The sequence below is a fragment of the Parasteatoda tepidariorum genome, chromosome 2 (genome assembly GCF_043381705.1).
Source record: "Parasteatoda tepidariorum isolate YZ-2023 chromosome 2, CAS_Ptep_4.0, whole genome shotgun sequence".
NCBI lineage: Eukaryota > Metazoa > Arthropoda > Arachnida > Araneae > Theridiidae > Parasteatoda > Parasteatoda tepidariorum.
Genome location: NC_092205.1, coordinates 51,242,507 through 51,268,415, shown reverse-complemented (window position 1 = coordinate 51,268,415; position 25,909 = coordinate 51,242,507). Strand labels below are relative to the sequence as shown.

The following is a 25,909-nucleotide window of genomic DNA, read 5'->3' as shown; positions in this document are numbered from 1 at the left end:
ATTTCAAAAATTTTTATTTAAAAATAAAGCTAGCCAAGAAAATTTACGATTACGTATTTTTCTATTGGCCATTTTTTTATAGAGTTAACAGTTAATAATTAGTGGTGTCAACAGCCAGTTGTGATTTTCAACTTTTGTGCAATTTTTTATAGTAAAAAATACATTCATTTTTTTATTAGTGGTACACAGCGTTACGAGAAATTTAGAAAGGGTACACAAAAGTCATAAGTTTGGGAAACACTGATCTAGAGCAAATTAAAAAAGATAAATATTAGTCTTTGTAAGATAAGTTTTTAAAAGAAGGGACAAAACAAAGTGAAACAAAACATTCCAAACGTCAGTGAAGTGATACGCCATTTGTTCAAACTTTTTTTTTTCTACGTAAATTCAGCAACCATCTTATATACAATCGCACAAAACACGTGTGCAGTCCCAGAAACCATCAACAAAATTCCCAAACAAAACTTGCCAAATTTCCAATCCAAGAATTTTTCTTCTTTTTTTCCCTTTTTTTCTTTTGCTTCCGGCTGAGTAAAAACGCGATAATACGAAACGTACTGACGAATTCTGCAACGCCCGAGTTTTCTCGGCTCATAAATATTTGCAATACATACATTCTCGAGTTAACTCGGGATAGTCAGGAAAGCGGTTAAATTATTATTATTATTACAAGTTTAACAGTTCATAATTCTCGAACGAAAACCAAATCATATTTTATTCCTTTAATCGAGCTCTTTGTAGATTTTCCACACACCTTCATAATATCAAAATTCTAATTCTTTTAGTTTTTGTGCAGATGATAATGAAGGGGTAAAATTAACAATGGGAAACATCAACATATCAAAAACAATCTGAAACTATGTACAAAATAAAATATTTCAGATTATTTTTAAGTTTCAATAATCATATTTTCTTTCTTTCAAAGAAAAAGCAAAATTTATGTAAAAATTCTGTTTCGAATAGATAAAAGAAAAATACAAATATAAACTGTAGCTAAAATGTAAACAGAATATTATTTTTACTTTTTGTACAAATAAAAACTTTTTGTGTTGTTTTCTCAGAATTAAATTTCAAATTTACTTTCTTTTTTTAGTAATCTTTATTCCCCTCCCTATAAAAAAAAAATTAATAAAAGTCCCTTATACTCCTGCACCCTGTAGAGTAAAAAAAAAAAATTGCAACTACTTTTTCTTTTTTTGGAAAAAAACAAACAAACATTATTTGTTATTTTTTAAAAGAAATCATAATCTCCTGTTTGGATGATAAATTTCGAAAAAGAAGACAGTATGCTTAACAACATTGTCGAAAGTTTTGCTTTAATTTTATTACATAACAAACGATGAAATAAAAGAAAAAAAATAATACATGGAAAATAGAAGTTCAGTGTTTTATTTTAAACTAACGCCTCTTTCCGGCAGGAAATAATAGAAAAAGACACATTTTAAGATGGCTTAATTAAGGCTTGAAAATTTAAAAATGTTTCATTTTCTAAACTTATATTTCTCTAAAAGTCATTGTTTGAATTTCGACACAAAAAGATATTAGGTAAATCACTTGCTATCAAATCATAAATATAATCTGAAGAATTAATTTTATCAATTTAATTAATATATCAATTTGAATTACATAACCTAATTACCTATTATCCGATAAAAAAAAGCTTCAATTTAATAAAATTCAATACTAAAAAAAGTATTTCATTCCTATCCATTGCCACCTGCTTCGGTTGCAAATCATTTATAGAGATAACAGGTTCAGAGCTAGGTTACGTAGTCGGTTATGAATTCTAAACCTGCAGGTTATGTAGTATAAACCTACAGGTTATGTAGGTTTAGAGATTCTGTGAGATGATAAAATTTTCATAGTTATCTGAGCTTTACTTTCAAACGAAACAATGCATTTGGCATTCCAAATGCATTTGGCAACAAACAGTTGGCGAGTAACTTTAAAAAGCCTCTCTTTTGACAGCAAATTAAAAGGCCAAAAGAGCGAACGTTATGTAACCAACACTTTAAATGAGCATCAAGGATTAATAGATTTCACCAAATGAAAGTATGCGAATAAGAGTCGCTTAACAGAACCGCTATTTCCTATTGTTAAAGCTAAAACATTAAACTTAATTCACAGGAATTTCCTTAAAATGTCATGTAGAACTTTCATGTACTCAGATCATCACATAACAGAGAAGGTAAGGTAAGAAACTTCCTAAATTAATACTATCCGATGAATTCATTTTTTTAGTTCAAAAAAGTAATCTGATTTTTATGAATTAAATTTATGACCAAGTAAAATGTAAAATAGCATTCTTATTTTATTTAAATATACATGTATAGATAGATAGACATTCATAGGATTCTTCCCCCAAAAAAGCGAGATTTCAATAAGATTTAAAACTATCTCCGAAAACTAGGCACGATTGTATTCGAGTGGTTTTAAGCCCGAAGTTAAATTTTCCGGCAGATGAAGATAAATGTCAGATTTAGTTCGCATAAAAAAGTAATCCACTATCATAACCACTCTAGAACAAGTCACGTTAAATCGAAACTGACAGCAAAATTTCTCTTCTCCACAGTATGGGCCTCGGGCAACTACTGAGATTTTTCCAATTCTTGGGAGAATGACTTTTAGTTAAAAGCTGACCACGCAGTAAAAGTAAACTTAGATTTTCCAATGGGAAAATTTTTTTTTAAAAAGTTACGACTCGGGGTCTTTCTGGAAAAAAAAAAACATTAAAAAAATACTGCTGTAAGCAATTTTCAAAGCTTTTTTTTAAATAAAAATAATAATATATTGAAGTTAGATTCTTTCTTTAAATTACGAAAAATTCAGTTTTTATTTATATTTACTTCTAAATGCAAATAGTCGGAACTCACTTTAAAAGTAAATATCCCGTATATGACAAGGTAATAAAACTCACATATCAATAAGAATTTATATTATCAGCGTATGTCTCAAAGAAATTTTAATTACACTAACAGTTACGCGATTAATCATCGTTAGATTTAAAACCAAACAGCGCATACAACTTAAATTTATATTAAAAAATGACAACAAAATTAAATCATCTACATTGAATTTACAAGATCTGATAACATCTGCCAAAATTAACATACCTTTTAAAGCACAAATTAAGAATAAATGTTAGAAGAAAATACATAACAAAATATAAAAATTTTAAATTTAATTTTGAAGTATAAGACCTCATACTATCTATATTATCATATTTGTCAGAGCTCGAATTAAAACAAAGTGCGTAAAAAATTTAAATTAACTAAACAAAAATTGAAATATTTCTATTGCATTAAGTTTATCATATCTAAATTACTGTATTCATTAGAATTTATACTAGGACAAATGCCTCATCAACAGGTGAAACTTACGGAGTCTGAAAGCTGGCAGAAAACAACAATGAAGGGTTAACCGAGTGTGAACAACACGCGTCCTAAAACCAGAACACACTTTAGAAAACTTCCGCTGTATTTCTCAGCTGATGTTATGCTTACGAGGTGTAGTGTGAACATGCTCGATATTCTAGTAAATTTTATTATTAAGATTAAAGTCCCGATAGCATTCATAACATTTTTCCGAGCAAAACTTAAATTACGCTGAAAATATTAAAAACAATCAATAAATAAAATGAATTGAGTTGTTACTTTTTGAGTGCAATTAAAATTTTTATTAAAGTTTTCACCCTATATTAAGCATTCATAACATTTTTCCGAGCTAAACTTAAATTGCACTGAAAATATTAAAAACAATCAATAAATAAAATGAATTGAGTTGTTACTTTTTGAGTGCAATTAAAATGTTTATTCCTATATTAAGCATTCATAAAATTTTTCCGAGCGAAACTTAAATTGCACTGAAAATATTAGAAACAATCAATAAATAAAATGAATTGAGTTGATACCTTTCGTGTGTAATCGCTTATTCTGGCTATTTATTTATTGCAAGATCGAATTATGTATTTACGAAATTATTTTTGTTCTGCTTGATATTAATAATATTGAAAAAGTCAGATAAACAACACCCAGATATCGGGCAGCATTACGGCAGTCACTGTATTTTCATTTTTGTTTGGTTGGCATGTAAAGGTTGGCAGACTAATCCTTTTTAAAACTCATTTGCAATATTAGTATGTAAAGCCTGTTTCCTTAAAGATTTAATAAAGGGATCGTATCACTTCCATTTCAGAAACTTTTACAGAAAAAAAAAATCGCATTTTGTTTAACGGTACTGTAAACCTTTTTTTTTTCTTCCTCTTTTCATTCTACCGTTATGCAGACTCTCAAATGCAACATTTTGTTTGCGTTGAAAACTCAATGATCAGGTCAATCTTCACTCTTAAAGTGTTAAAGAAAGTATGTAGAGATCTGCGCAAAAAAAACCATTTTTTCAGTGAATAAAATCTAAATCCGGCCATAAAATCTAAAATAAACGTTGAGAAGTTGAATTTATCTTCAGTTTGAGAAAGTTTTTTATTCTTGATTTGTGAATGATGATTCATTTTCAATTTTAGAGGGCTTTTCTAATCTAGTATTGCAAAGATAGATTTAATCTCGATTTAAGAGGTTTGCTTATACAATCAATTTGCTCAATCGCTTAAACTAGCATGGTTAAATTTAACATTGTTCCAAGCTTGCACTTATAAACCTTAATGGGCTTGGTGTGAGAAATCGATTACGACTGCTGCAGACATTAAAAATCAACCTTATACTGCTGAGATATTTTGTAAAGGAATAATTTCAACTCTTGAAAATCTTAACGATGACGTAAACTCTAGGTTAAAATTAATCGGAAATGGTTACCCAGAAACCTTCTTATTTTTTTTCGCTTCGGACGTGTCCCGATTTAAGATTATTTTGTTAACAATCCAGAGCAGCCATTTCGTGGTTTTCTTCTCAAAAAAACGTACACAATTTTCATAGAAAATATCAAACATTTTCATTGTATGTCATCAATAACTCAAACGAACTCCATGTTAAATATTCCGAACTCCGTTGTTGAATGATAAATCAATCACATGCATAAAAGCTCAATTCAAGTTGCGACAATTAAATACCAACAAAAAAGTGAACTTCTTTAACAAAAAAAAATAAGCTAAAGATTAAAGGGATAATCAAGGATTTCATCTTACTGAGAATGGATGGTTAAAGTAAGCAGAAAAACAGCTAGAAAATGATGGAACTTCTTATGCTCTAAGGAAGAAAAAAGAAGAAAAAGAAAGAAAAAGTCGGGCATCTAAGTCTTCTCTGGCGAAAAATCGATTTTTCGTCCTGCTTACTACAGAAAAAAAAATCCCCCCCCCCTCGTCATTCTTACACTGGGAGCGATGCCAAGTGTCATTCTAATAATATTCTTTTATGCTTTCAGTCGGTCTTGCAGCAACTAAAGAAAAGAAACAAGTAGTAGCTGGAAATCGCAGGAAAAATAACTTACAGAAAACTGAGAGTAACAAGACTTGCGGAAAAATTACTTTACTAAGAATGCATTATTATTGAGAACGGTAAAGAAAAGAAAAATGTTAAGACAACACTATGCCTTTAGATAAAAACTAAACAAATCTAGATACGGATATAGTGGACAACCAACCATAAAGATGTTTTAAACATTAACTTCGTATTTTGAACAATTTTTTAGAAAATGATATGGAAATTAAAAATCATTTTTAGTGTTTTTTCTGATTGATGTCATGTTGTTAATTGTTATCTTCATGACAAATTTAATTTCGATAAAATTCGAAAGCTAAACTACAGGTAAAGGGAACTATTTTCAAAATTCTTAATTGAATATTTACAGAAAATTTCAATGGCACAATTTATACTTTTGGTTTATGAGGGAGTGGAAGTCAGATTCTACTATGATTCGAATAAAGAGGCACATAAAAGTAGTAATGTGCCTATTAAATCTGCGCTGTCTGGATTTTCTTCCTGTTGGTGTTCAGAGAGGAGCAAATCAGACACCGACCATGTAATGTAAATGGGATCAAAATACGGCTTTTCCGCCATGAGTGTTAAAACACAGGCTTGTTAAAAAGGATTAAATGCATTGAGATACATGTTATTGAGAAAGAAAAAATTCTTTTGAGTACTGTACTGTCTAAATTTGGGTAGCCAATCAAGAGAAATCACCTTACGCATTTAAAGACAATCAATCCACTGTTCCACCAGGCTGAATAAAGTCGTGCGGTAAAACTTCTCTTTCTTTTCTTGCTACTTGAATAAGTCCAAAACTATCTGCTGCACTTCTGCGTAGGACAGAAATCGTCAATTTTCTTTCAAAGATCGATGATGCAAAAATCGTATGGGGAAAAACCAGGACTGCTGAGTCAGTATTCACGTGAGGAATATGAATCAATTTCAAAACGAGTGAAATAAAAATATAAACAATACCTGAATCTANTCAGTATAATGCGTATCTATATCTGTTATATTAAAGATTTTTTTTCCTTGAAATATGATGATTGCTTTGTGTTTTTAATCTTGTTCATATGTGCCCCAGGCATGTTCACATGTGCCCCCAATGGGGGCACATTTGAACAATTGAAGTCATTTTTCTAAAATATTATAAAGTAAAGAAATATTTTATTGAAAAATCTCAAAAAATTCCATAAGACAAAGAAAAGACTATTTAAACATATGGACTTCTTTACTATGAAAAATTTATGATATTTTTTGAAAGATGAAGAAATAAAAAAATTTGTTCACATGTACCCCCCTCTCCCCTACATGTTATTGAGAAAAAAATTCCTTTTGAGCACTGTACTGTCTAAATTTGGGTAGCCAATCAAGAGAAATCACCTGGCGCATTTAAAGACAATCAACCCACTGTTCCACCACGTTGAATAAAGTCGTGCGGTAAAACTTCTCTTTCTTTTCTTGCTACTTGAATAAGTCCAAAACTATCTGCTGCACTTCTGCGTAGAACAGAAATCGTCAATTTTCTTTCAAAGATCGATGATGTAAAAATCGTATGAGGAAAAACCAGGACTGCTAAGTCAGTATTCACGTGAGGAATATGAATCAATTTCAAAACGAGTGAAATAAAAATATAAACAATACCAGAATCTAAATCAACATACAAAATTCGAAAGGTGAAATTTATCGAAGTTCAGTCAGACTTTTATATATATATATATATATATTTGAAAAATTCCTCAATTCAACTCAAACAATAGAATGCGATATTACCAAAATTGTTCCATTATTCATTCGATACACAAAACAAATAATATAATCTTCAGAGCTTCACTGATCAAAGTGCTGCTCAATCTGATGAAAAGGCAATAAGGAAATATAAACAATTAGCTGAAATAAGTTCCTAAATGTCCTACAAATTTGTACGTTCTATTTGATAATGTTTTCCTTTCTGTATACTCATGCAGGATTCAAGAGATTTAGTGCTCGCCAGTAAACATATATCCCTGCCTATTGTCACTGAATCACATTACGTGAATGAACTATTTACAATGGAAACCAGGATATAATAGAAAGCGAGTCCGACATTTTAATTACCTATTGCGATCCCCCAACGTAGATATGCGCTTTAATTATAGCTTCCACCAACATCCAAAATCAAATGAGGTAATAGTATTATATGCATAAAGGCACTTGTATGAGCTTTCTATTGTTGTAAATCCTAGCATTTCCTGGAATTTTGGGTGCGCCTGCAATTTGGAAGCGAATTGTTCACTATTATGCAAGAAAACTTAGATGAAATATTGCATATATATCTTGATTAAGGTAGAATATGAATTGGTGGTTTAAAATTCAAAATTTCTCATAGTTTAAAATAAATGGCAATATTATTTCTCACAAACTTGGCTCAGTTAGATAATCTGCGGGGATTTCGTTTCCGCCGTGGTCGCTATTAGACGCCGAGTGTGTGATGGAGTAGTAATAGCGTGAGGAGGACAGTAACGCAGTCACAAATAACAAGTTAACTGTTCGATGTGGATCATCCATCGAAATAGGCGTGTTCTAATCGAAGTGGACGTAAATGCAGAGGTATGGGAGTTCTTAGGTTCTTATCATATCCGTAGACTACCAATATGGGGCTAACCGGTATCTATCGATTGTAGTTGTAGCTTATTTACGTCGCACTAGAGCTGCACAATGGGCTATTCGCGACGTTTTGGGAAACATCCCCGAGGATGATCCGAAGACAAGCCATCACAATTTTGATCCTCTGCAGAGGGGACCGGGATCTATCGAAAGGTACCCCAAGATTGTATCAAGTTAACATGACTTATATATAATTGAATTAGTATTTAATAATTGTAGTGGTAGTTACGCCATAAGTCTAGGATCTGTGTAACAAATTAAACGGAAATGCTTATGGTTGTTTTAAGAAAGCACTGTTATCTTATATACAACGCTTTTCAGAGCACAAATATGTTAATTTGATTACCGGTGAAAATAGCGGTCGTTCGTAACTGTAAAGTTTTACCTACCTTTAGCCAACACTATCAATGAAAATGACGTTAAATGTCAAAATAGGGAAAAGTCACAGTTTCGTGAAAATGAAAAGCATTTGTTAACTACATTACTTATTTTAACGCTGCATTGTATGTGATCATAAAAATAAGCAAAATTTGGAAATTGTTAAGTAATTTTAATGAGTTTAACATGGGTAAGAAAAAGCTCGCCAAATTGGCGATTTTTTTAAAAAAGATTCAATATATTTAAAAAAAAAATTTCGCTCCGAATTTCTCAGAAATATTTATCGAGTCTAAAAGCTTTTCATGGAACAAGATTAAAACTTCTTGAAATAAAATAGGCGGTGGGTATAAGACAGGGGAGTGAGGCAAACATAAAATTTCTGTGGCTTAAAAAAATTCGTAATTCAAAATTCTTAACGCCACTAACACGTCCAGAATAAGGAAGGGTGGGGAGTGGGGCAAACATACCATTACATAAAATGTAAAAATTATGCAATTCTTAACACCGACAAATAATACGCCTCAAATAATTATAAAACAATTAGCGAAATAGAAAAAAAAGTATTAAGAAGAAAAAACAAGATTATCAAAATCGGCCAACTCTCTGAACAACAAGTGATGATAAATTTCAATGACAAATAGCGCCTGAAAAACGTAACACACACAAAAAATTTACTTCAAAATTTTCATCCTCGGGATTGAAAATATGCCAGGAAGAATGTAATTAAGAAAATAAAATTAGATAGTTTTTGTTAGTGGTATTTTACTAATGAACATTACAGTAAGATTGCACATGCAGAGTTCATGAATTATACTTTTAATTTGTACTCACCTTTGTCATCAATTGAAAAGAATCCCATTCCATCCCCATCCAATATGGAATAAGTAAACTGATTATTCAGTCCAGGAGGATCTGCATCAATTGCAGAAACTGTAAGCACCAATGTACCTTTAGGTTGGTTTTCCATAACCTGACCAACAACTACAACATCTTCAAATGTGGGTGGGAACATATTTTCATTAACATCTTCCACTTCTACAACAAGAGAGGCTTGAGACTCCAAAGAGGGGTCACCGCCATCTCTAGCAGTTATAGTAACATTGTATAGTTGAATCGTTTCAAAATCAAGAGCTTTCGATAAACGAATAACGCCCATCAAAGGATCAATCGTGAAGGTATCATCACCAGACAATGAATATGTTATTTCACCACCTTCGTCCAAATCTGGATCACTGGCAACCATGACGATAACCACAACACCCAGAGGCAAATCTTCGCGCACTTTCACCCAGTACTGCTTCAGACTGAAATAGGGCGCATTGTCGTTGATATCCAAAACTCGAATATTTACCACTGCTGTGGAAGAAAGTGGGTTATCTAGTGACCCGTCAACCACTCTCGTTCTTAATTGATAGGCTTCGGTTTTTTCACGGTCCAGACTACCAAACACTGTAAGTAAACCGGTCATTTCGTCGATATGAAACTCGTCGACATCTGTTTCCAAATGAAATCTCAATTCTGCATTTAAACCTTCGTCTTTGTCGTTGGCGCGTAATCTCACAATACTAGTGCCATTTTTAGCATTTTCGGTAATAACGAAATTGTAAGAGCTTTTCTCAAAGATGGGCTTGTTATCGTTAATGTCATCAACGTGGATTAAAAGCGTCCTAGAAGCACTCCTTTGGGGATTACCCAAGTCATAAGCAGATATGTTTAAATTGTACTCGGAAATAAACTCCCTATCTAATGGTGCGTCTACAAATAGTTTACCCGTTTGTAAATCTATTTTAAAGAAGTTAAATTCGTCACCGGAGGTGATTACATAGACTAAAAGACCGCTATAGCCTCTATCTTTGTCTTTTGCTTTTAATGAAGTAACTTCGGAGTCCACCGGAAGGCTTTCGTTTATCCAGACTTCTGTAGGCAGTCCCAAAGGGAATTCAGGGGGATATCTATTTCCTGAAAAGCTTGTAGGGGTGGGTTCTGTAACGTCATTGTTCCTGTTGTTAGCTTTGGCAAGATTCAGCTGTTTCTTATATTTGTCTGTAACTCCCACATCTCGGCATTCCATTAATGCCCCTCTGTCTGCTAGTCTTTGATTATTACCACTGCTAATTATTTTTAATTGTATGGACATTACGTCAGCGAAATGAGTGCCATCAGTCGCTGAAACGTTAATTATTCTTTCTCTAATATTCATTTTGGTTAGATCGCAAGTTATCCTCAAGACACCTGACATTGCTTCCAATCTGAAACAAGGATCGTCATTTGATGGTACCATGCGGTATTTAACTGTACTTCCGTAATCGAAATCAATAGCCGAAAGAGTAATGACTTCGGTGCCAATAGGAGCAGATTGAGAAACATATCCTTTGCACCCAACTTTCTCAAACAAAGGTCGATGATCATTGACATCTTTTAAACGAACTTTAAGAGTCATTTCCGCTTGACGCCGGTAGGGTGCACCCCAGTCGGAAGCTCGAACCTTTAAAACGTATTCGCGTCTCATTGTTTCGTAATCAAGGATTTCTGTAGCTCGAATCTCCCCTGTAAATGGATCCATAGTAAAGGGCACTGGATTTATATTAGCTAAACTATAAGTGATGTAACCATTATCCCCTTCGTCTCTATCACTTGCAAATGCGGTATACACAATACTTCCAGATGGTTTATTTTCGTCGAAAACAACAGAATCCATGGTATTATTGAAAACAGGATCATTATCGTTGTTATCCAAAACTCGGATATTAACGATAGCTGTTGATTTTTTCTTCTGACCTCTTGATGATGGATCGAAGGCACTAACTGTCAACGAATAATAAGGTTTCGTTTCCTTGTCTAAAAACGTAGCCAGTGTCAACAAACCCGACTTCATATGAATTGTGAAAGTTCCATTCGTGTTGCCACTCTCGATTCTGTAAACGATAGGTTTATGTTCAGGAGCAGTGGCTTTCATGTGTAGGATTCTTGACCCAGGAGGTGAAATCTCTTCAACTTCTATATCATAATCTGCTTGTTCAAATACTGGATTAGTATCAGCCGTTTCTGCCAGTCTAACGTTGACTACCTGAGTTGTAGTTCGCGGAGGAGTACCTCTGTCTTTGGCACGAAGTGTTATTGTGTAATCCTCAGAAATGCTGTTATCTCTCAAGGATGGGTGAACTAACTCAATATTATATTCATTTTGTTTGTTTCCAGGTGTAACTTGAAACATACCGGAAGGATCGCCATCAATTATTTCCAGAGCATCAAGTTCTCCATGGATACCGAGATCTTTATCAATGACTCTAACAACAGCATAGATGTTGGGATCAGATGGGGATAGTAAGGCCGAAAATTGACGAACGAATATCTCAGGTGGATACAGGTTAACAGGCGTGACTTTAACGGTTACAGTTGTTGAACGAGACGTGTAGTCAAGAGCTCTAAATTTAATCCCTCGGTCTCTGGCAAGAATCGTAAGAGTATGAAGAGGTTGCTTTTGATAGTCAAGGTGCCGTGTTAACGTTAGAATACCACGAGTTGGATGCACAGCAAATTGTAAGCTAGGTTCAGCCAGATTATAATAAATTTCCCCATTGATGCCTAAATCAGGATCATGAGCACTTATCTGAAGTATACTGGTGTGCAAAGGTTTGTCTTCGGCAACGCTTACATCATAAGAAGGTGGATAAAACGATGGTGGGATGTCATTTGTATCAGTAACATGAACAATGACTTCCGTTTGAGCCTTTAACTTAAGAGCTCGTTTCAGATCGGACGTGACGGTGGCCCGAACGATCAAACGATACGTATCTTGATACTCTCGATTCAAAACAGCTCGATTGCCAGTACGAACTCGAATCATAAGAAACCAAAAATCGCCAACAAGCCTAGTTTCTGCCTTGAAAAACCGATCGGGGTCACCGGAAACTATCTTATATCGTATTTGGAGCGTCGGGTCAGAAACAAATATTCCCATCTTCTCTTTAGAGATGGCCTGCGTCTTTGGAATCGAGTTTTCCGGAATCGTGACATTGTACTGCTCTCGGGTAAATTCTGGCTCTTCCTCCTCTGTTGTGGCAATTGTTTGGAATGTGAAACAGAGAAAAACCAGGGTTGAGACCCAGCGGAGCTGATGACACGAAGCCATTCAGTCACGTTCGGTCAAGACTGCATGCCTGAAAATAAAAACGAAAGGTAAATTTAAAATAATGATAACAATTGATGAATAAATGTCAATTCAAATCAAGTGTACTAATATAAACTCAAATAATAGTTGTACGATTACTAATGAGTTTATTTTTCTTTTGTTGAGTCATGCATTTTAATTGACAATAAATGACCACGTAAAAGACGAACCGCAGGAAGTGAGTAAAAAATCATCACTTCCTTACAGCGATGCAGCCTTACTATGCTCTCAATAAACTGTTTCACTAGAAGAACAAATAACGGTAGAGGGAACATTTTATAAAAGCATGACCATTTTAAAATAATCTCTATTGGTAAATCGTACAAATTATTTAAAAGTTAGGTAATCGAGAAAAGATCGAAAAGTTGTTATTCGTATCAAAAACTTCTATTTTAGCTAAAGACAAATTACAGGAATTTAAAGCCACATAGATTTTGTTTATTTTTAGCAGTGTTAGACAGCGGAAAAAATCACTTTTTATACATTTTTTTCACGAAATTGTGTATTTTGAAGCCTACATTAAGAAGTTTTTTAATTATTTCAAATAGGCTCTATCAAAACATCAAGTATTAATGGAATGCAAAAAGTGCAGACCCATTTCTTAATTTTCATTAAAATAAGTTGTTATTGAAGTTGAACTTGTGTCTTTAACTGCAACGTATATTAATTTGAATCATTTTTGAAGACTTTAGAGTCATTATAGGGCTTTTGATTAATATTTAGTGCAACGAAATTAGCGAGATGTTAAGAAAAATTGCTGGACGCATTTGCAAAACAGATTAAATAAATTTATCTATAAACTTATTTCACATACAAAATTACTATCAACTAAGAATATTTACTGTTGCAGGGATGAAAAAAATATCTCAATATTTCCTTAAAAGAGTGTGCAAATTAAAGCAAAATTGTTGTTATAACTCCTTTAAAAACTGTTTTATTCAATCAAAACATTATTCCAAATTGCAAACATCGTTTCTTTAGATGAATTTTAAGTATAATTAAAAAAGAAAAAATCTTTTTTAATGCTAATATCAGACACATCACCGTCTAATCAAATCTTAAATATAAATTAAAATGTCAACAATCACGCGAGAAGAAAAAAAAGCAAGAGTGAAAAGTTCAATCGATATTCTCCAACTTGCCAACGAAATCCTGAAAACCACATTTTTCGTAATCCCTTCTAATGATACAAAATAATTAACTTTTGAAGCATCCTCACGGTGTCGCATGCAGATCGTTGTCAATATTTTCATGTCACACTGAATGGGGACAACAGCTGGTAATTAAGTTTGCGGAAATGATGGATGGGGGACAAAGTTGAGGATTATGAAAAGAGCAGCCTTTTCCCTGGGAAAACCCCCAGCAAGATATCAGCAGGAGGACACAAAACAAATTTTCAGAATCATTGCCTTTTGGCATACTCTATTTTTGTCATCAGTTCTTGAATTCTGTCGTTTTTGACTTTGAATTAATATCTTGATTAAGTTTCCTTATTTTCCAACTTGCATTTTTACCGATGCTAATACAAATTATTCATAAACTACACGTTTTATTTAATGATATCTTTAATTTATCATGACTTGTGTTACTCATGCTATGTATTCATGGCTGTAATACGATGTTACATGTTGGTGTCATTATACCCGTTGACGAAATACATACATGTTGATGTAAAAAGTACACGTTGGCGTAATACCTAAGCGTTAATGTAAAACACACACGTTCAAGTAATAATAACAGGGGCCTGTCTAGGTTTTTCTGACAGGTACCTGTTTTGCAAAAATTCGGACATAATTTTTGAAAAATTAAAAATTATATTAAAAAATCAACACAAAAATATGGATTTATCGTTTCTTACAGGATACAAAAATAAAATTTTAAGAAAAAGTATTTTGTGAAACTACCGTTCTTCATAAAGTTGAATTTGTGAAGGTACCGCTAAACGGTAGTAAATTTGGCCAGGAAACCATTGAATAAACGCATACATGTTGATGTAAAATGCCCACGTTGACTTAATTCGTAAATGTTAATGTAAAACGTAATCATCAATTTAATTCGTAAACGTAATCAGAAAAAAAATAAGGTTAAAATAACCGGAATAAGGTAAGATATACAGTATTTCCGGCTCTAGGGGCTCGTAATCTTTACCGAGAGCTTACCAAGAAGCTCAGTAGTTTTTACTGAAACGATTTGGTAATGATTTTGGTAAAATTAAATATAAAAATTGGCTTTATAATATGGAATAAAATTTGGCAACTGTGTTTAAATTTGGTAATTTATGAAAACTTAGGGCATGTCATAAAAACCATTTATTCCGTTAAATTTACTTTTCAGTTTCGTATTTTTTAATAAACGTGTGATAATAAGAACTAAAAAACAGAATGTTCGATTAAACCACGATCATATGAACGAAGAAAATTACCAAATGAATGTTTTAAATACAGTGTATTTTGGTTATATTGACCAGAATTATGCTTGATTTTTTTTTTTTGCAAGAAATTTCATTGCCATACTGTACGATAATTTTACCAGATTTTTTATCCGTGCATTAATATAATACACGTTAATGTTAAACATACCTTATAATTATTTGGCCGTTGATAAGTTAAGCGCGAAAAATAGTCAATACAATTAACTAGGTGGATCTTACCAATAACCAATACTATTGCATTTGAATTCATTTTCAATTAGCACGTTACTTTGTAAAATCAATACAATTTCCACATGTTCTTTAAACTTACTCAGATTAAACCTTTAACTCCAACAATGTAAGCGTTAATTATTATTTAGTTGAATCATGGATTGTTAATTTTATTTATTAATTTAAAAAGTTATTGATTAATAAAAAGCTAAAAAAAAAAACTATATGTTTAATAAATACTCTTTCTCCGTTTCTATTCAATTTAATTTGCTTAGAAAAGTGAGAAATTTTCATTTTCCTCATAAAAAATGATTATACTTAACAATGCAATTGCCACCTTTTCTGCTTTAAAAATAAGCTTCTTTTCATATTTTTCTTTAACGGCAAAATGTAAATTTCTCCTAAACACGCCCCTTCGTATTTTTATACGTAATCCCCTTCCTCATTTTATTCTCTCATCTTCCCCCTTTTTTTTTCTATTCTTTACTTGTCTTCACTAGGTAAAAAAGATACATTTTTCAGAAAAGAAAAAATAATTTTTTCACGGGAAAGAAAAAAGAAATTTCTGTAAACATTTCACCCAACTAATAAAAGTTATAATTCTTTTACCCATTTAAATGACAAAATCTACAAAAAAATATTAGAACTTTCAAAAAATGACCATTTTTAAAAGCTTAAAAATCATGTTTTGAGAAGGAAAGAAAAATCTTTCCCTCAGATCTTGATCTAAATCTTACCTATTTAAACAAAATCAAGACATCAGAAGCGTATATCTAGCAAATAAATGGTGGGAACACGACGGAGTAATGTCCGGAGAATATGCGAAATGTGGTAGAATTTTACAGCCAAACTTATGAACAAATGAAGTTTGTTTTGCATAGATGTGGAACTTAATTGCTCTACGTATTTTGTCAGTATTTAATAACGATTATTATTATAATTATTTTGAAAAATGAACAGTGTTTACAGGAATATTAGTTTTAAGCTATGCAATCTTCGAGAAACAAAGATTAAAAGTTGGCGAAAAATTATTTTTATTTATTACAAGAAACTTAGATTGTTTACTAAGTGACACCACCAATACATAAAAATATGAACTTGAATCTCGAGGCGAAAACGAATATAGAAAAAACTATTACGACTAAAACGTAGCGTTTACCGATAAGTCCGACTAAAAGAAAAACACAAATATGAAAAATGCATTCAAAATCGGAAGAAATGGGAAAAAAGAACAAACAAAAAAATTTAAAAATAAAAAGTATAAAAAANAATGAAGTTTGTTTTGCATAGATGTGGAACTTAATTGCTCTACGTATTTTGTCAGTATTTAATAACGATTATTATTATAATTATTTTGAAAAATGAACAGTGTTTACTGGAATATTAGTTTTAAGTTATGGAATCTTCGAGAAACGGAGATTCAAAGTTGATGAAAAAATATTTTATTTATTACAAGAAACTTAGATTGTTACGAAGTCATCACCATCACATAAAAATATGAGCTTGAATCTCGAGGGGAAAACAAATATAGAAAAAACGATGACGACTAAAACGTAGCCTTTACCGATTAGTCCGACTAAAAGAAAGAACACAAATAAGAAAAATGCATTCAAAAAGAAGAAATGGGAAAAAAGAACAAAAAAAAATTTATAAATAAAAAGTATAAAAAATAGGCAGAAAAATTTCTTTAAGGATTTTTCTGGGGGAGGGGGGGGGAGCGTGACGACTACCAGTATAAGAAGAAAAAAAAAGGCTACACATTATTTCCAAGCAGAAATAATCATGAAAAAGCCCCCCCCCCCAAAAAAAAATGATGCACATACGAGATAAAAAGGGAGGGAACATCTTCTGTCATATGCATGATTTCAATTCGATGGCCCGTGGAGCATTAAATCGTCCAAAATGAATCACGCGGCCAGCCAAACATACATACACATTTTGACTTTACGAACGGAGGGTTGAAATGGCACAAGTCACCAATAGTACTTTTTTTTTTCTATTTTATTTCAAGAGGGATAAAATAATGGAATTGAAGCTCATTCGATTTGTTGGAAAGCAATAGGCAGTCACGAGGAGTAGGACACTTACAAGAATATATTGATTTCGAAGGAGCAGGGCACTAGGGGAAATTGACCTCGATTTCGAGATTCCAGTTACCATCTCCCGCAAACGTCTGCATGCTCTTATATGATGGTAATAGCAATATATCTCTTTGATCTTCCTACATCACTAATTTCATATTGTATCAAAACGAATGCAATACCAGAAGGGAAAAAAAAGATTAAAAGAAAATACAGTTCACAGATTATGAGTAGTAATGAAATGAATGTTATGTGTATCATTTAATCAAGATATAAAATCATTTATTACTTTAGAAATGATTTGATTATTCATTGTCAAATAGACTTGGAAAATTTAAATTTTCAGTTAGTAGCCAGAAGACTCTAATGACTTCGTAGACACCAAATGAGTCGGTGACCAATATCGAAGGGTCCTTTTCATTTAATAGACACTTTCCGCAAACTTTTTTTTATTTGTGGGCTGGGATTAAATTTTATACTTTAACAAAAAATTCATAAAGTAATTTACAGCTATAAAAAGTTAATTCAACTGTAAAAATAATATAAAAATATGACAAAATTTAGTTAAACATTACTGACTTTAAAGACATTTATGTAAAAATATTTAGGGAGGTAAACCACATTTAATGAATGCATTAGAATTTTGGAAAATGTGAATAATTAAAGAACTCACCTCCAATGAATCATTCTATCACAAATTGATGGATTTTGAATGAAAACTACATTGATGTACAACATTGATGTACTTTTATCATTGAACAATTTTTAAACAAAGCTATGGGAAAAAGTTGACTGGATGTTTATTTAATTTAAGTCACCCCTTTTTTTGTTTATTCGGCACGTGGCGAGTGGTTACTTTTAGGTCAATGTCAAACGATTTCTAATGACTTTCTTTTCACAAAAATTAACTTAATAACTAATTTTTAACAGTTTTATTTCACGTTCGCAAGAACGGGAGTTCGAACCCAGCCGACCGAAAGCTCTCCGGGTAGTAAATGGTGACTTGTGTACGTTAAATATGTCGGGTTACTAAGTCCTCCATGTTCCCATAACAAATTATATCTCAAGGCTTACTGAATTGGAGATTGATCGTTCTCTAGTTCAGGTAAAATAACGATCTGCGGATGAATGAGTGGATGTATGAATGGGTCCGCCCTATAAACTGGAGTGACGTATGGGTGTGGTCGAATTTTTGGCCATAGATGGCGCCACTGGAAAACAAGAACAATCGCAACTCTTGCCTTAATGGCCTACGACAGTGTTTCCCGAACTTATGACTTTAGTGGACCCTTTTTTAAATTTTTCGTAACACTGTGTACGACTAATAAAAAAAATGAATGGATTTTTACTATAAAAAAATTGCACAAAAGTTAAAAGTCACAACTGGCTGCTGACACCACTAATTATTAAGGCGATAGAAAAATACGTAGTCGGAAATTTTCATGGCTAGCTTTGTTTTTAAATAGTTACGAGATATTTCGCATACGAACGCGAACCCCCGCTAAACTGCACCCGCACCCCTGGGGGTACGCGTACCACACTTTGGGAAACACTGGCCAACGACAACAAAAACAACAGTTTTATTAAGTAAAATTTGTTGAACTTGGAATATCACATTGCTTGTTTAAATTTTCTTGTGTCATCACCAAATGTAATTGATAATACAGTTCATCGAGTAAGAGTATTATTAAAAAGTTGTAATATAGATGTTATTACATTAGATAGTTTTATAAAATTTAAATACTTTTATTTATAAATAAATTTAGTATTAAAACATAACTATTCGTAAAATTAGGATAAACTCGAAAAAACAAATCATTGTTTACCTAAATTTTTTTTCTCTCTAAAATTCCTTTTAAAAATACTGAAAANTTTTTCGTAACACTGTGTACGACTAATAAAAAATTTTTTTTATGGATTTTTACTATAAAAAAATTGCACAGATGAAAGTTAAAAATCACAACTGGCTGTCGACACCACTAATTATTAACTGTTAACTCTGCAAGAAATAGGCGATAGAAAAATACGTAGTCGGAAATTTTCATGGCTAGCTTTGTTCTTAAATAGTTACAAGATATTTTGCATAAGAACGCGTACCCCCGCTAAACTGCACCCGCACCCCTGGGGTTACGCGTACCACACTTTGGGAAACACTGGCCAACGACAACAAAAACAACAATTTTATCAAGCAAAATTTGTTGAACTTGGAATATCACATTGCTTGTTTAAATTTTTTTGCGTCATCACCAAATGTAATTGATAATACAGTTCATCGATTAAGAGCATTATTAAAAAGTTGTAATATAGATGTTATTACATTAGATAGTTTTATAAAATTTAAATACTTTTATTTATAAATAAATTTAGTATCAAAACATAACTATTCGTAAAATTAGGAGAAACTCGAAAGAACAAATCAATGTTTACTTAAATTTTTTTTCTCTCTAAAATTCCTTTTAAAAATACGGAAAAATAAGGATACAAACTAGTTCCCAAATAATAAAAAAGTACACGTTTGACAGAAGGATGTATCTACTACATCAAGTACCTTACTTTCAAAACAATTTATTTGTTCGTTTACAAGAAATATTAGCTCGAATTTACGGAGAAATGGACCGAAAAAGACATCGAAATGTCAGATTCAGTAACTCACTAGAGTAAAATGAAACAAAAACGAGTACTTTCGAAATAATAAAACAGTCAACAAAGCGGAAAAGAAAAAAAGAAGAATTAAATGTCGAATTCCAAAAGACATGGTACCGCCATGCTGGTTTCAAGTAGCGCAAAGGGCTCTAGATAGTTTGATTTGTTTTATGTTTCCCTCCCTTTTTCTGGAAACAAATGATTCAAATGTCGACAAAGAATTTATTTTCATATCTTTCCCAAACAAATCAAGTAATAGTTTATTTGTTAAACCCAATTAAGAAGGAAAATAAATAGTAAAACAATATAACATTCCATTGATGAATGAATACGAACTTTTATTTCAGTGATTTAAAGCAAGAATAAGCCTTAATTGTTTGGCATGTTCAAATTGTTTTTTTTTAAAAAAATGGAGAGCAAGTAAGTTAAGTATTAGTTTAACCCAATAAGGAAGAAAAAATAATGGTAAAACAATATTACATTTAATTGATGAATACAAAATTTTATTCCAGTGATTTAAGGTAAAAATATATTTTAATGGATTTATACGTTTAAGAGAACAACAATTTATTAATTTGTTGTGCTTTCAAGTAGTTTCAAAAGGAAACAATTAGTAAAGTAAATAAAATCATATTGCATTTAAATCAATATTAATTCATTCACTTTAAATTTAGATGCTTTGATTAATAAAATCAATATCTTGTATTTAATGCGTTCCAATAATTAGTGTGTAGGTGTGATTTTGAAACAATAAGATTAACTTTCTTTGTAATTTAAAATTTTATTAGTGCTAAGTAGGTTTGTAACAGCACCAATTCCTGACAAAATAATTTTAATGAGCATTCAATTAATATTATAAGCAAATTAAACTGTTAACTTTAAAAGGTTTATGAAAAATTCCATATCGTGAGCCATAATGAAACTGTTATACTCGTACTTGAAATTTATGTTATATTTTAAGAAATAATTTTAAGCAATTGCATCTTGTAAGCTACGAGTTTTACAGCGAATTTTGTCCTGTGAGCCATACTGGAACTGTTATACTTTAAGAGAGTTACAATAAAATTCATCCGGGCCATGGTATACAATGTGTTTTACAGTTAAATTTGTCTTGTGAGCCATAAATGAAAATGTTATACTTAGCTAGAATTGGGATTTTCATCTCGTGAGCCATGTTATACCCCCCCCCCCCAAAAAAGAAAAATAAGTTATATACAGTAAATTGTCTTGTGAGCCATAATAAAATTGTTATCTTTGCGACTTTCATCTTGCAAGCCATGTTATACTGTGAGAACTACAGTAAATTTTGTCGTGTGAGCCTGGATGAAAAAAATATTAATCTTATACTTAAAAGATATTACATGGTTAGAAATTTTACAAAATTATAATTTTTTTTTTGTTTAAGATTGATTTTAAAAACAATATTTTATAGTGAAATTTATTTCTGCTTCATAATTCAGTAATCAATTTTAGAGCAGTATAGTAACAAGTTAAAGTAAAACATTCTTTAAACAGCCCGAAGTTAAGGCTCCACATTTATGCGACCAACTGCATAACAATGGCAGTATGGTCATCACTACACACCGGCCGCCTTAACACCAAAGACAAGCTGGTATCCATCAATCTGATGCTGAGTAGGCTTGAGGAACCCTCGTAGCTCACATATACAGCTCAATGTATTAATCACACAGCAATCGCAGATCTACATAGTAACTAGACCATTGCCTATTTAGTAAGTATAAAAAAACGAAAATACAGTTTCGGAAATATTTAATTTGTGTACGTCATCCTTTGTTTGCTTTTAAAACTATTTTGTATGTTCACATTAACTAAGACTATCCACTGGAAAAATACATCTCTCATGTTCACATTAACTAAGACTATCCATTGGAAAAATACAACTCTTAATTTAGATAGGAGCTTAGAAAACTGATAACACCACACTTCCCCTATTCTAATCAAAAACGTAAGCAGTATTTTCCAATTATAAACCGACACCAAATAAAATCACTGAGAAGTAACTTCTAAAAACTTTTTGAACCAAAACTAGAAATATTTTTGTAATTAACTCCCCTTCATCCTTGTTCCTTCACTTCTGTCCCAAAAGAAATAAAAATTGAAAACTCTTTCATTACCGTTCGTAAAATCCAATTTCAAATAATACTCTTGAAACGGCAAGATTAAACCAGAATGAAAGGATAGTAAAGAAAATTCATCAAAGAACACACACTCTAAGAAATCCATACACCCCGTCTACTATAACCAAGATGCCTTTTATTACGATAACTTTCTCCACAAGAACGATATATCGATATTGGAAGTAAGTGGAGAAATAAGAAGTGAGATCATTAATTCGAAAGGTGATATGTGCTTGGCAGCTATTGGTTCCAGAAACTTCTAGAATATCCTTTTATGTTGATTAACTATATTCAAGTTTCGTGAATGAGTGGAATAAACATTTTCATTAGATCACTCAACAAAATAAACTAAAAGTAAGGAAAAGGTCGGTAAAACTTATTTTTAGATTCTCCATTAAAAGACGCACGTCTTAAATATTTTTATTTTAAAATACTGTGATCAGGGACACTTTCCGAAGTCAATTAAAATTGGTAATGAAATTTCACAGAATAGAAGATAACAACAGATTCCACTGCGAATTCAATTATCTTACACAGTTAAGTCGAAAAAATATTTTAAAAGAAGTAAAGTAAATAAAAATTTATAACTATTGTTTCATATGCTGTGTATATCTTTCAAAGCAAAACTAGAATATCTCTCCAAGTTTTCAATTTAAGGAAGAAAGGGGAGTTCTGTGTGAATAAGAAAATGGCGAAGTTAAATTCTGCAGAAAAGAATATATTTTTTTAAAATATGTAATTACTGTCACTTAGTTGAAATGAAGAGTTTATTATCACTAGATTTGGAATCGGGTATGCTGTCCCATACCATAACTGCGTGTCACGTGATCTAGGCAATTTGATCTAACGATGATAAAAGAAAATAAGAAGAAAATAAGAAGAAAGATTGAGTAAGTGAGTTAGTCATTAATTTATAAGGCCCGAAACCACTTTAAGAAAAAAAAAAACATTATCCTTAACCGTAACGATATACAGAAATATTAGTATAATTCACAGTTAATTTAAAAGCCGGCTCCCTTTTTGTAACAAAGCAAAGTACCTGCAATCGTAAGAAATTTCAGCAGAACGAGGAGTTGACCATTAATTTACACGGTTTTTTATATAAAGCTTCCTAACTCAATTAAAGACGTATACCTATTTTCATGATGGCTACGGCATCAGACTACGGACATTAAATATCCCGGGTTCAAACCTAACCGGCGCCGAGGTGAATCTCTCACTCCACGACACGACAGATGGCAGCACAACACAATTTCACCTCGTTTCACGGTTCGCCTTGATTTAACAACCTCTGAGTTTCAAACAACGCCAAGGCACCAACTGGAGATACTTTTTTACGGGCATACAGCGTAATTTTTGGACAGTAGCACACACGTTTAAAAAAAAAATAAAAAATACGGGTAAACCTGTATTTTTACGGGCATGATACCTTTAGGGCAAACATAATTTTTACGGTCTTTGAACACTTTTTGCTGGTCACTGACCTTAATCGAGCGGCGAACTTTCCTTTATTGCTTGTTTATTTAATGTTTGGACTGTTATGTGTATTCGAACAACTTCAACGCGGATTTTAACTCATTCCATAACGTTTTATATGCATCTATGTAAAATTTGAGCGAAGATTTTATAGTTTCTTTATAACGTTTTAGGAATCATTTCTACCGCTTTTCATTTCGTTCATAAACATTTTACTTAAAATCAATACCCGACGCTATACAACGATAGTACAAGACAATAAACAGCGAAAGAAAACAACGTGTGGTATTAAAAATTTCATGAATTTTACACGATTCCCTATGAAATATATCTCATAATTTTTACAATATCATTAAAGTAATACCCGTCGTTATACATACATTCTAATTTTAATACATATATTAAAAATTTATTATAATGTAAAGAAAGAATATTATAAATAGTTTTTTAAAAGTCTAATTGTCCGAAAACTATGCTTTTTAGGGGGTTTATGCTGAAATAGAAGGATTAATTTTTATTAATTCAGAGGTAAATTTGAGGAGACATTTTTTATTTATAGTGCTAAAGTTAATTGTTCTGGTTATGTAAAAAAATGAACGAGTCGTTCTCATACTTTTAACATACATCAATTTCTTGATACCTCTTGGGTACTAGATTGGAGATCGATCGTTCTCTTATTCAGGTCAAAATTACGATCTGTGGATGAATGAATGTATGTATGAATGGGCCCACCCGATAAAAGGGTGTGACGTATGGGTGTGGAAAAAGTCGAATTCTTGGCCATAGATGGCGCCACTGGAAAACAAGAACAATCGCACCCCTCTGCCTAAAACAGGCATACGAAGACAACATCCATTTCTTGAAAGACCGTTTTGAGAGAAATTAAAGTTGCTAAAAAGTAAAAGTGATTATCTCGCAGTAACTTGATCCGACACGCGTATTTCATCCTAACTGCTTTGTTTAAAATACAGAAATGCAGAGTTATAACCTTCTACATCATCGTCAGAGATTAAATGTTAATATATTGTGAAACGAACAACTGTTACTCATTGATTTCAATGTTGATATTACAGCAGAGAATAATTCAATTATACAAAAATTAAAGAAAATAAAAAAGGATTATACGGCGTTCACGCTACAGCGGCATTCTAAACTTAATTAATGCAGAGCAAACAGTAAATCCGAGAGTAATATTCGCCTAGAAATGGAAGTAAGAACGCATAAGAAAATCAAGATATTTGCATACCATTTGGAATAATGTCCAATTAAAACTCGGAATTATCATACCCGTCAATTCAATTAACATTGTGCACTAACTAAAATTATACTTATTTCTCTCTTAAGAAAATACGGTTAGGAGTAATTAAGTGCACCGGTGTTTATTTATGAAGAAAATGCCGTAATACATCCTGACAAGTTTCGTTTCTCAATTTGGCAAAGGGCTCCCATCTTAGCCGCAATAGATTAGAATAAAATTTAATTAATTCTTTGTAACCTTGTAACCAAGTATAATCACACGTGTGTAAAGGGGGTTTTATTCTTTCTTTATTCTAGAACTAATTAAAAGTAAAAGCTTGCTTAAGGATAATTTTCTTAAGTTTTTAAAATCCTTTTATTGTTTCCCTAAGTTACATGCGAAGGTGCTATTATTCTTTAATTCCTTTTTTCGCTTTCATTAGTTTAATCCGTTTGTTTGAGTAATTAAAATTGTAATTTTAAAAGCTTTTAGGAATATTTCAAATCCTAAATTCATTTAGTTTGAAATATTAATCAATGTTATGTTAAACATATTGACAAGGCTTCCTAACACTGCACATTTCAAATGTGAGTTCTTTTACAATCCATTATTTAATATCCGTTTAAAACTTTTCTCTCTCAAAACTTGATGTCAAAACAAATGGGATAAAGGTGCTAACCAGTGGCAACGCACTTTCGTATTGGTTGAGCTATTTTCTTGTAATTTTTCATAATAACGATTCAATATTTTGAAGCACTTATCGTAAAGATGTTGAAACGAAAGATGAAATAGATAATTAATGTTCCATCTCAAAGATCCAAATAAACTTCAATGCACATAAATCAGTGTACGGCACTGACCAAAGATCCAAATAAACTTCAATGCACATAAATCAGTGTACGGCACTGACCTTTACAGTGGCGTACACTACAAATACGATAACTTCAATGCACTGGATATAATGTATATAAACCGGATGGATGTAAGCGGATATAAATGAAATATAACTTCGATGAACTGGATCCAATGCACTGGATATAATAATAACTTCAATGAAATGCAACAAAAAATAAACTTCAAT

General features: G+C 31.9%; 1 protein-coding gene across 1 annotated transcript in view; it reads right to left on the bottom strand.

Annotated features, from left to right (window-relative positions):
• LOC107446303 (fat-like cadherin-related tumor suppressor homolog) overlaps positions 1–25,909 on the bottom strand; it is a 432,818-nt gene that overhangs the window by 164,506 nt on the left and 242,403 nt on the right. The window contains exon 4 of the mRNA XM_071177570.1: positions 9,273–12,601. Coding sequence (XP_071033671.1) covers positions 9,273–12,573 — 3,301 coding nt within the window. The 5' untranslated portion in view covers positions 12,574–12,601. The remainder of the gene's footprint in view (positions 1–9,272; positions 12,602–25,909) is intronic.